At 35.1% G+C, this 13,224-nt stretch overlaps 1 protein-coding gene across 1 annotated transcript; it reads right to left on the bottom strand.

Annotated features, from left to right (window-relative positions):
* Positions 1-481: 481 nt before the first annotated feature.
* On the bottom strand, positions 482-13,070 carry Bub3 (mitotic checkpoint protein Bub3). Its single transcript, XM_089255047.1, has 7 exons — positions 12,993-13,070; positions 12,792-12,850; positions 10,036-10,276; positions 7,938-8,007; positions 5,958-6,109; positions 3,640-3,823; positions 482-965 (listed from the first exon to the last, which is right to left on the bottom strand). Exons 3-7 carry the CDS (start codon positions 10,237-10,239, stop codon positions 586-588), a joined length of 990 nt encoding a protein of 329 aa, XP_089111173.1. The 5' UTR covers positions 10,240-10,276; positions 12,792-12,850; positions 12,993-13,070; the 3' UTR covers positions 482-585.
* Positions 13,071-13,224: the final 154 nt, after the last annotated feature.

The following is a 13,224-nucleotide window of genomic DNA, read 5'->3' as shown; positions in this document are numbered from 1 at the left end:
GTTGCATGTAAATAAATCTCTCTCACATCCAAACAAGTCAGCTGAATTTAAAAGCATCAAATATAGATTGGTATGATTCACTTCCACAGACAATACTGACATTTTTTAAAATCATTATTTATCTGTTTTTGTTGATAACATTTTCGCAGAGGTTTCTAGAACTGATTCGGAAATTTTGCATTGTAAAATAAAGTCACAAAATTTGTTTTAAAATTTTCAGAATTTTTAAGAAATTAGCATTAAAGTGTAATTTTGAAATATTTGCTATTGTAAGTAATTGAAATTGCACTTATAACAGCTTCTGATGCCTCCCATTGGAGTCAATAAACAGGATCATAAGATGGACCATGATATGGTTATTAAAAATAAACCTAAATTAGATGAAGATAGTAGCTCTCTCAATATGGACAGTATCGTTACACTTATTAATCAGTGATTCGATCTAGCTCCTAAGAAAAGACTCACAGAAAGAAAACCTCACTACAAATATGAAAAAAATATAATAAAACTTCATGATAGCAAATGTACAAAGCAATGCACATTATGAAAAAAAAAGCATGACACAGATATGCATGATTTATGGAATCATTTTGGTTTAGTCTCTTGGTCTGTGACAGTTCGCACATATATAGTATCGGGTTCCGTTTCTTTCATTTCACCTTCTTCATACAGACTTGACGAAGCAATGGCGAGTAAAGTGCCATCTGGACTGAATGACAAGGATGATATGCTGGTCGGGTACCTGTGGAATTGGCACAGTCTCTTCTTGTTGAAACCATCCCAAACGTTGACATATCCATCTGAACCTCCCGTAGCAAATGTGTTGTACCCGCTGTGGAAAGCTATGGCATTGACAGGATAAATGTTTTCCACACCGTTACTTTCTTTGATTCTATGACACTTGAAAGCATATTTTTTCTTTTGTACTTCTGCACTTGGATCGAGGTATTCGACAGCAACTCTCCCTGTAATATATCACTTACACATTAGTCTGTTGAACACAATTAAAAAAACATATTCTGAATATACAGTGGATCCTGCTTATATAACGTTCTCACTCAAGAATATTTTCCAGCTTAGCAACTTACTATTGTGGTCTCTCCTCCCTACTCTTATTAACCCTCTGGCTGCTCATCCCGCGATTTCCACGGGCAACTCAAATGTAGCAAAATCTGCTCATCCCACGATTTCCGCGGGCATGTGTTTTTCGTCCTTTATTGAGAAGCGCATCCCTTTTTTTCCCCGTTTAACCACTGAAATAAATTATATACAGTATTAGACCTTTCATTTACGTTTTGGCCAAAAGATGTCGTTAGTTGTCCACTAAAGTGCGGCATTTGAAGGCACGTGGTATTACCGCTCAAACTTCACTTTTTGAGTGAAAAAAAATTACACAATTTTTGAAGCAATTTTGGTCCACAAATTGAGCAGTCAGAGAGTTAATACTCACAGAGATTTCCTGCTTGAAATGTTTTCCCGCTCACAACATTTTCATGATGGTATTTTCCCAATAAACATTGTAGCAGGGTTCATACTCATTTTCATAAAAAAAACCTCTTTTCCACTCAAATTTTCAAAAAATTCTAGGTAGTTTTTAATCGAAAATGTAATATAAATTATAATTATAAAATTATAATATTAATAATGAGATAAATATTAATTGTAAAGTTAATTATATTAATATTTTACAATTATTATATTAACAATTATTATAAAAATATCATAATCATAGATTATTAGTAATTACATTTTTTTTGTACACACATTTATAGCTGATGGAAAAACGAAACACAATCAAGGGATGCAGGATTCCCCTTTTTCCTGCAATATCACTGTCTGGAAACATTACCTTGAAAATTTCTCCAACATCCTTGAACCCGTAATAGGATGAGTGGAATATCACAAATTTCAATTCTGACACAATTTCAGCCTCCATTGTTGTGTTTCCTTTGTGACATATAATTAGTTAACGATGTAGTTGGTTCCACTGCATCACAACTGGCTCACACTCCGCATTTGTGTTACTACTACCGAACCAAAAAGCTTGGTAATCGAGGGGTTGTTTACAGTTAGTTGTACAGTGACACTGCTCTCTGTACAGGTAATTTTTGACTGTTCAAACTATTAGCCCAATGAGGATTCAGATTTTTATCCACCCATTCAACGTGGAAATCAAAGTATACACAGCATCATCCACTGTTGCTAACTGAAATCAACATTACTGCAAACTGAGGTTTTTACTCATAATGTTCTATGATACATAGTTACGTTTCTGGAAACACTAGAAGTAGTTACAATAAGGTTGCAGCAATCTGCTTTTCCACACTGCTTTGTTCCTCCTTGGCCGTATCTATACTTTTTTGCGATATTTTATGGATTATCAATATTTATGATGTTATCGCATGGTAATTTTTGTTCTCAAGTTCCCTTTTTTTTCAAGGGAAATTTTTCTTTTATTTTTTGGATCGACCTCTTCCTTATTTTTTTTATTTTGATCTTTTTCTTTTTTTCCCAATCAGATGACAATCATGATGATTTTCCCGGTTGTTATTCGAAATTTCCAGGTTTTAGAACAAAAATGGGTGATTTTCCCTGGTTTCCATGACTTTTTTTTTAGTAAAAAATTTCTTCCTGACATTTTCGGGTCTTCCCCTGACCCGTATGAACCGTTATAAGCAGGATCCACTGTAATGATAATCATGGCACAAAAAGTACAATATTAGTACCACTCAATATCACAGAAATGAAGGGCAATTAAGGATTCTTAATTAATAAAAGTAAAACTTTAAGGATTTTTATTCCTAGGAAAAATACATTACATTAGCCATCAACAATTAGCATTACAGTTGCCAATTACCATTCAATAGTAAGTTATATTACCTGTCATTACTACGCTCTAATCAAAATTACAAAAAATAAAAAAATTGCCATCCAGCTAAAAAATGAGACAGACAGAGGACTAAATGGGACATGTAGGATGCAGATCACCTCACTGATTTGATTGAGGCGAGATCGAAATGACAGTGGATGTTTGGCAAATTTAGTTTCTCACAAAACTGTAAAATTTCTCTATGATTCAGTGCATGGCGACAATTCGCTTTATGCATATGAACATTTTCTTTTTTTTGGGGGGGGGGGGGGAGGAGGGAACACACAGGTAACAGATTTTCTCCAGGTAAATTCTATGGAAGTAAATTCCCTCTCCTAAAATTTGGGATTTTTTTGCAATCACTGCTAAAATTCAGGAAATATAAGAATTCCTCAATAGTCCAGGACATGGAGCAGAAATTCAGAGGCCTCCTGGAAATATGGCAACTATGCTTTTGTGTTCCATGGAACCTTCCTGAAATAAGATTAAGTCCACGAACCTATTGTGTTTATAAAATAATAAAATAAAATTCATTATATAGCTGGGCTGGAGAAATCTAGAAAATTTTACATACCCAGTCAAGCAAATTTATGAGAGTACAAATATTTTGCTCATCATTTCTATATTCCTTTCAGACCAAGCTTGATCGATTATGCGAGTGAAATACTTAACAAACATTAATGTTTTCAAAAAATTACAGGCCTTAAAGGAATATGAATTGTTATTGATTAATGACAAAATATACACATATAATAGTGAAACTACTTTACCTTCAATGGAACTCAACACATATCCTTGCTCATTCGGAAAACATCGAATGCATCTGGTCTGATATTTCAAGCTGGATTCCCTTCGCTGATGCACGACAGACATGTTTCTGAAATCCCAGACAAAAACTCTGCGACCTGCTGTTCCAACAACCAGCTTATCACCACATATGGACATGGTGTAAACCTGGAAGAAATATATTTGATGAGTTTTTCTCTTTTCATTGAATCAATACCTCAAATTCAAAGATTTTTCAGTGATTACAGTAGAACAGAGCTTGGCAAATTGAAAAAAATTTAGGTGCTAAGAATTTTACTCCGCTTAAAACATACCAAAAACATTTTTTTAACCTGGGAAATAATTTGGATAAAACATACCGCAAACAAAAACCTGGAAAAAATGAAGTCAAGAAATAACTCATTTGTGTAACATTCGTTGTATTATGGTGATATCTTGATGTATTCTTTCACAGAGAGTCGTGGGAATTTCTTCAATAATGAACAAATTAGTCAAAATAGTTACATTTGCCACGGATAGATGACTCTGCAGGGAGCCAATCCAGCACCTCGTAGAGATAGAAGGCACGGGTTGCCAAGTTCATCTGTAATGTCATTAAAACTACCTAGCAAGTTTGCCACATTTTGAACCACAGCATCCTATTTCGTTTCTTCTTATTTTGATGTAGAATCTTCCTGGTTGGCTCACAAATACCTCATAGTCATTGGATGTGTGAAGCATAGAAATCACCAGTTCTGAGTCAGATTATTTTTTTCCCTGCAGAACAATGACACCGGCACATGCAGAATATTTTTCACTGAATATTCTGAGTGATGATGGACTACTTGCCGGCGTCATGAGCAGCATGCAGAGGTCTTCTATCTCTAGGAAGTGCTGGCCAATCTCTCCCAACGTAAAAATATGTGATAGTTTTGTACCGTAAAATAGTGGATATATATTCCCCTAATTCACCTTACACCATTAGCTCCTACTAATTCACCCTCCCCCAACATATTATTCTGGACCCAAGCCAGCGGTGATTGGCTAGAAAGCGTTCTGTTAGCATCAAATGCAACATATTCTGGTGATAAAACTTCTTTTCACTAAAAAAAAAAAATTGCCATTCTCTGATTCTATGTATTTCTGGGAAAAACTGCATTATTCATACTTTTCAAATTACCCAAATGTTTAATTTTTCCTGATAAGTTTGGATCACCTGGTTGTGATAAAAAAAACTGTTGTGATTGGGAAAAGAAGAACAATCTGCTGTTTTAAAAATATTGAATCTCTACAAGTTGAAAGACAACGCAAAAGCATGTCTTCAAATGATAAGTAAAATTCATGAGAACATTAGAGGTTTTTTTTCTTCTCTAATTTATTCACAAATGTGGATAACCTTGAATGAAAATTATCAGCATAAACCAAAATAATATCAGTAAAATCAATTAAATTAAGCAAGAAATTTATGCATGTTTGATATACCATGTATATTTCTGATAAATTTTCAAAATTCATCAGAAAGGACACCAACCAAAATTATTTTCAGACTATATTAAATTTAATTATGTGCATTATAAGGTCTGTGACAATCTAAATGACGCACGTATAGAACTACTACTATATAAGCTAATTTCAGGACCTTGCTTATATATATAACATATATTTCTCAAATCATCAAGGGGGTATGTTATAGGTGAACTAAAATATTTTGTAATTATAATCAATCAGGTGTATCACACATTTTTTTAGCAACATAATTTTCTGAACAGTTGCAATGTCATTTCCACTCCAACCAATCAATTCTTTCATAGCATCGTTCAAAAGCAGTGATTACCAACCTTTATGTACTGAGGGTGAAGCAAGCACGTGTAATTTTCTGTGAGAGCAGCAGATGTCCAGACTTACACTCTAAAATAGCTAGATAAAGTGTATTATAATAACTGTAGATAAACTGTACAATTATTACGTAGAAACTTGTCAGATGTTCCTGGGCACCAAGAGGAAGCAGACTGGCAGCACCCATTGTCCAGAGACAAATGACCAAAAGCATTGCTCATGTCATATTTTTGCATTCACGCAGTCATTTTACATGTCTCCTCATTAACAGTAATTTTGATTGGTAGGAGAAGTTCAGAATTTGCCAATAAGTTCATCATTAGAAATATAAATCTGAGGAAACTGATGTCGGTTAAAAGGGAGTTCTAAATAATCGAGGTTGTACTGCGTGTATTTTATTCTTACATTTCACAAAAAAAAAACCAATAGTTTTTCAACATAAAGTGTATTAAATGTGTAAAAAAAATACACAGAATAATAAACTCACTTTGTCATTTTGTGGATATGTTCCAGCGCAATTATGCATTCGAGAATCCCAGAACTTCACCGTCTTGTCCCAGCTTCCTGTTACCACTATGTTTTCCCCAGGAAAACATTCAACACATCGTATAGGAAAATCGTGTCTTCCAACAACAGTTTCTATTAATGAAAAAACATGGCCGATGTTAAGAATATTTAAATTACCAATGGGCTACAAAATAAAACCAGCAAGAATGTGAATAAAACTGCAATTTTATAACCATGTGTTTTGGTGAGTTTGATAAATTTCACTTAATTTAGCACTTTTACTGGTGATTATGCATAATACAAAAGCATCATTAGTAAATTTGATTTGATAAATTTCCCTAAATTAATCACCTTTATAGTCGCATAATACCCAAGAATCGTTGGTAAACATCATAAATCATACTATATGATATACTATGCATGATAATTTATACATGTTTATCATTATATCAGGCTACAATCATAAAATTTATTATCATTATGTCATGGTCCAATGACATTCATCATCACACATACTACTGTACATACATACAAGATTTATTAAATTCAGCAATTACACCATGGTATTATAAATAATCACATATATACACTCATTGCCATAAAAATTTGCGCACCAAGAAATAATTGTGGGATTGAAACAAAAGTTGGCCTGAAGGTACATGTCGGGCAGATATGCAAATGATTAGAAATGCAGCGTGATTGCGCATTGCGTAATGCCACTAGAGGGCGTTGAACTTCGTTCTTGTTGGAGTATAAAACCGGTAAGCAGAGCCTGCTGGAATGCATTTAATCGTTTGCAAAGGAAATGCTGAGGTAGACATGCCGTTACGCCGCCGTCGAAGACCATATGAGCAGTTGTCAGAGTTCGATAGGGGAAGAATCAATGGGATGATGGAAGCTGGATGGTCAGCTCAGCGAGTAGCTCGTCAACTAGGCTGTTCTGATTTTACTGTGAGGAGGTGTTGGGACCAGTGGTCAGAAGAGACGTCATTTACACGGCGACCAGGTTCAGGACGCCCTCGACAGACCAGTCGTCGAGAAGACCATCACATCATCCGAAACGCACGCGTAGAGCCAACTACCTCATTGGCCGCTATCCAGACACAGGCAGCAGCTTCACTACGGGCCCCTGTGTCTTCCCGAACCATCACCAGGCACCTGGCTGAAGGACATCTGGTATCGCGGCGCACATTATGTGTGCTGCCAATGACACCCACCCACCAACGCCTTCAACTTCAGCAGTGATGACAATCGTGTTCGTGTGTGGAGGCCCCTTGGTGAACGCTTCAATCCTGCTTTGCTTTACAGAGACACACCGCTCCCACAGCTGGTGTCATGGTATGGGGTGCCATTGCTTACGATACACGGTCACCATGATCCTTTTTCTTGGATTTTCTAATCACTTACTTATATCAACGTAGTACTTACATGTGTAAAATTTTGTTTCATTTTGACGACTTCTTCTGGGTGCGCAAATTTTTATGGAAATGAGTGTATAAAGGCGATAAATTTTATCAAATTTGCCAACCATTGGGTACTATGCATTATTGCTGGTAAAAGTGATATTTTTTTTTTTTGTATTTATCAAATTTACTAATGATGCTTGGGTATTATGCATATTCACCAGTAAAAGTGATAAATTTATCAAACTCACCAAAACGATTGAGAAGTATACATATTATGTACAATAACTGATTTATCACATTTTTACAGCAACATATAATTATTTCAGTTTTTCCCTTTTTTTGAGAGATTTTTGAACAGAAATAAGTATTTCCAAAATTAATAAAAAAAATAGTTTTTCAATAACTTATGGACAGCATTTAGATGCAAGTAGAAAAATAGACATTTGTAGAACAAATATATGGTGCGGATGCTTTATTTGGATAACCTTATTGACTGTCAAACATAACCATTTTTTTCCCTTTTTTCGTGGAATAAAAAAAGTTCATACACATACCAGCAGAAGAATTGAAGTTGAATTTTTTCAGCTGGCAATCCAAACCACCACTCCAAGTATTGACAGGATCCTGGAAAATATTAAAAAATTTCGTCTCAATACAATATAATCTTTTACTAAAAACATATTTGGTGAACATTATAAAATCCCTCGTGAAATTAAAAAATTTTTTGTGTCAACCTTAGACACTAATTCACCAATTAAATATTAAAAAAATTTAGGTGCCAAAATAGTTTCCAGTCGCCATGGCACCTAAGATTTGTCGTGCTCCAGTGCAGTGTTTCTCAACCTATGGTCTGTAACGATGGCGCAGGTGGTCTGCAGAAAGACTTGATAGTTGAATTCCAACTGAATGAAAAATTGAATTATTATTGTTGATATAAGCACAGTAAAATTCTCATGGTTTAAAACTGAAAATTAGACCTTTGTTCATAGGGTAACCATATCTCAACGAGAAAAATATGAGAAATTGCAACCCTCTCTAAATACAGATATAATTGTAGCCAAAAAAAAAAAACATTCATCATGGCTTGGGTGACCATATTTCATTTAGTCCTTATTGAAATACAGGGCTGGAGTTATGAAGAGAGACTTCATTTTTTTGAATATATTTACATTGGATGAACGGTAGGTGTTGGGGAGATATGATCGAAGCGTTTGAAACTTTCAATAGGATGGACCCCGAATTATTAATACACAGTGAATCGACTGCTTTTACAAGGGGACACCAGTATCGATTGGTTAGGGACAATTCTAGGTTTTGGTGTCATCGAGGAGTTCTCTAATAGGGTTGTAAATAAATGGAATAGGTTATCCCTGGGGGTAGTAAATTCTAACATTATTGACACGTTTAAAAAGAAATACAATAAATATGTTGGGGTAAATAGAGAAGCTATCTATACTTAGAATAAGACAACCATAAATACATTTTATGGGCATTGTATAATATTTTATCATGAAAATATATATTGTTTCTAATTGCATTTTTAATTAGATTGCTGTATTTTAGAAATATATAACACCCATATTAATTGTAGGCATCTTTTTGTAAGCCACCTCGCTGGGCATTTTGCCTGTTGTGGCATTGTATTTGTATAAATACATGAAATTGGGAGAATTATTGCTTAAAAATGATCAATTAATGAGTTATGAAGAATTACTGGATCTTGCAGTGAATTGAAAAGTAGTTTACAGAAAAAAACAAATGAATATTTATAGTCAAAATTATCATAATTCAGTAAAAGGCCTCTTTTACAGAAAAATAATAATTTCATGCGTGCATTTTAAAGTGATGATTAATGGTAACCCCACCTCTTCTTTAGGTACAGACAAATATTTTTATCCCACCAGTATCAGCGAAAGAGAGGTTTCATTGCATAATTTACAGATGATGAAAATTATCTTCATTTACAATTTTAATGAAAATTGTAAATTCAAATATGCTTTGTTGAAACAGGACAAGATAATAAAAAAAAGACCCACTGAAAATATATCACTTGAAATGTGGGACATTCCTGATAATATGCATTTTATTCCTTAATGTAAATGCCCTGTATTTATAGGAGATATGGTCACACCCCTTATGCTATAACTTAGTGGTCCATCAAATTGTTACTGACATTTTACTGGTCCTCCTGTTTAGAAAATACAGTCCTGTCACAGCAGTTCTCAACCTTTGGAAGCCTGCAGCCAGGTTAATTTATTTTTTGTGAGTGGAAGGCCTGGTCATACACACCACTAATAGAAAATTGAGGAAAAATGAAACAGTGAATCATTCACTGTCCGGTCTGACTGATGCAGCATGGTCCAACCCCTCGAGGTAAAAGGCTTCATGAAACAGAGCCGGGGCCACGACTGGTCTTACAGTTACGGTTTGACTAATGGTAGGGCCCAGCAGTTGAAAAACACTGCCCCTAACCATGCTATGAGAAAACAAAACTATATGCACAGAGGCCACAATAGGATTTTCTCTCTTTAAGAACTATGCACAGTTTCTCAGAGGGAAAATTCTATGTGGCCTAACCATAACTGTGCTGTCATAAACACATTTTAAAACGACAGTTTTTAAAAATCGGAAGAAGCAGTAACAACATCAAACCTGAAAACAGCAGTCCAATATGGGTGCTTGATGATTGTACATCAGTCGCATACTGTTATTGGTCACATCGTAGAGCCGTAATGTACAATCCCACGAAGAGGCTAGAAGAAACTGATTGGACCGAGGACCAAACTTCACGGCAGAGATGAGATCATTTGGTAAATTTTCCAACTTCAATTCATTCGTTGAGTCTGCAAGAGTCATGTCGATGACTTGCAACTGCGAGAACTATCGGAAATTGCTGTAAATAAAAATTGGAAATTTTTTTTTAAATTTCTTTTAAACATCCATCTCTCTCTCTCTATCTGTATATATATTGCATTTAAAACACTTTTTTCCTCTCCCTCAAATTGTACAGAAAAATGTGTCTATATTGTGAGAAAAAGTTGCCAGAATTGGCGGCAGATTATACTGAAGCTTTTCCCTGCAATTTTTTCTTGTGTTTCAAAACAGCTCAAAATTGACAATATTCATTCGATTGTGAGCATCACTTTTAATGTGTTAATATGGTGCTGTTAGTTTTTTCTATTACTGTGAAAGTCTTATATAATAAGGGACCCAAAAATGTATTATTAAGGTTTTATCATTAACCCAAGAATATTAACTCTACATCTGAGAGATAGAGGTACAGGCAGTTAACATGAAGTTTTTATCAGTTTTTTTAAGTTAGTATTCTAGGATTATAGACGCAGAATACAGTCGAATCCAGTTATAATGAACACTACGAGACCGGAGAAATCACATCATTATAATGAAATTTCGATATAAAAGAATTTCATTATTCCTATGGGCTATTCATCTAAGGGCTTTAGAAAAGTGTTACAACAGAATTTTCGCTATAACGGTATTCGTTAAAACGGGATTAAACTGTATATCAACACTACAAAAAGTGTATTAGGACCAGAAAGCAATATCATAACACGATCAATTTTTACTGAAGAGAGTGTCTTTGACTGTTCAAAAGAACAGTTGTTGCAGTTGATGAGAATGGTGTGGGGTTAAGTATACAGCCAAATCTTGAGCAGAGCACCCTTGGGAATAAGTTTCTTAAAGCATACATTTAATTACAGCTGCTCACTAGTATTGGATGTTAGTGTAGTAAGTAGAGCATTGAACCATTTTTACAAAGATTGGTGGTTCAAATCCAGGTAGGAACGTCTAGTTCCCCCCTCCTTTTCACCTGTTTCTTTATGATCCTTCACATTTTTTTTATCATTGTTTTTTTCAAACCATTGCACAAGTTAAATACAGTTCATTCTTAATACTAGTATACAACAAAGTTTAGGTTCACTTGCACTTAAAGCTGATTTTAAGTGTCACAACATCCCCGGAAAGTTGTAGGGTCATAATGTGCTTGCTGCATGGGGATGGTGAGCGCTGATCTACCAACCTACGCCATGGTGCAAGTTGCCACAACAAAATGAAAGCAAATTTGTTAATCAAATCATTCCACAGACTAAGTTCTGTTTTCAGAGATGGCAGCAGCATTGACCCCAGAGAAATAATCTCAATCTTGAGAATAAAGAGATGGAGGTTGCCAGATGTCCCATACAGAGGCGTATTTATGGGGTGGTGGGGGCTAAGGGAGCTATAGCCCAGGGTAGAATTTAGGTAATTTTCAATTAAGAATTTGAAATTAGAGGGCAAGGGGAGCAAAATTTGAAAAACAGGAAGCTCTAAGTCACACATCCGCTTGTGGTCTATGTACAGGATTCAATAGAGAAAGTAGCAGGCATACGGATCCAGGACAGTGTGACAGGAGGAAGCAAATTGTGCAGGTTTGTTTGATGCTCCTGTATTTTATAGGGTACACAAATTTTTCTACATTATTCGGTTCTTGGGGGGAAATGGTTTCTATAGCTTCCCGCTATAGATCTAAGCCCAAGTAAAGGCAGGCATATTCAGCTACGGATGGATTGGAAAAAGACATCCTCAGCTGCATATGAAGCTGAGTCACATATCTTCAGCTGCATATGAAGCTGGGTCACAGATATCTTCAGCTGCAAATGGAGTGGAGAAAGACAACTGCAGATTTGAATGGAGCAAAGGCAGGCATCTTCAGCTGCGAATGGAGCATAGCCAGACAACTTCAGATCTGAATGGAGCAAGGGTCAGTATTTTCATAAGGGGCGGTTTCATTCTCAGTTGCGAATGAGCCAAAGCACAGATATCTTCAGCTACAAACGAAGTCTAGGCATCTTTAGCTGCAAATAGAGCGGAGGCAGACATCTTCAGTTTTGAATGAAGTAGAGGCAGACAGATCCAGGGTGATGTGTTGAGAAGCGACTTGTGTAGGTGCATCGGATAATCCCATATTTTAAGTGACAAATTTCCCCGATAACGATTCTGGTCTTGGGAGGAGTGATCGTCGCCACCTGGATCCGAGCTTGGAAAATAGGAAGGGTAGGCGGCTTATAACATTATTATATTGCAAAAAAATATATTATTGAGGGGTGCTGGGCTCAGCTCAATCACAAAAATTATAGGAAGGTGGGGGGTGGAAACAGGGTACTTGATCCCCCAACATCTCGGAGCCTATGGATGAAATGATCGTTAAGTTTGGATTTTCAAGTTAATTCTTCCAAGAAGATTCACATTTAGAGTTAAACAACAACAAAGTTTCTCCGAACTCATCAAATCGAAACAAAGCTCATGTAAAAACTAATAAATTCGAAAATAATTCAATTTCATAATTCAATAATTAATTCTTAAATAATTTAAAGATATCATATTAAAAAAAAACCACTTTGACAAACCTCTCAATATGCAGTTGATCAGTTCAGAGCTCGATGATCGGTAATGAATTCGCCGGCAACTAATAATAAAACAAATACTTATTATTATTATTGAACGAATAATAATGGAAGATAATGTTTCGAGACCAACATACACTGAGTCAAGCAGTGAAAAAAAAAAAAAAAAACGTTAACATTACAATAATAAACGGTAAAATTTACCAATCCACTGATCAAAAAATTCAGTTCCGTTATAACTGAACAAATTTGAGGAGTACATAGTGCTGCATAATTTCTTCACAATTTTAGATATTTCATGTTTTTTTAAAATAAATTTCTTGTGATTTTTTGGAAAAAAATGTTAAATTTTTAATATTCTACGGAAAAAATGATGAATATGATTTTCGCAAATCACAAATTATAAATTTACATTTCTCTCTTATTTATTTGACCA

The sequence above is a fragment of the Pholcus phalangioides genome, unplaced genomic scaffold (genome assembly GCF_987345545.1).
Source record: "Pholcus phalangioides strain wild (caught in Gottingen) unplaced genomic scaffold, Ppha-v1.0 ptg000042l_1, whole genome shotgun sequence".
NCBI lineage: Eukaryota > Metazoa > Arthropoda > Arachnida > Araneae > Pholcidae > Pholcus > Pholcus phalangioides.
The sequence above is the reverse complement of the archived record's forward strand: the minus strand, read 5'-3'. Positions and strand labels throughout refer to the sequence as shown.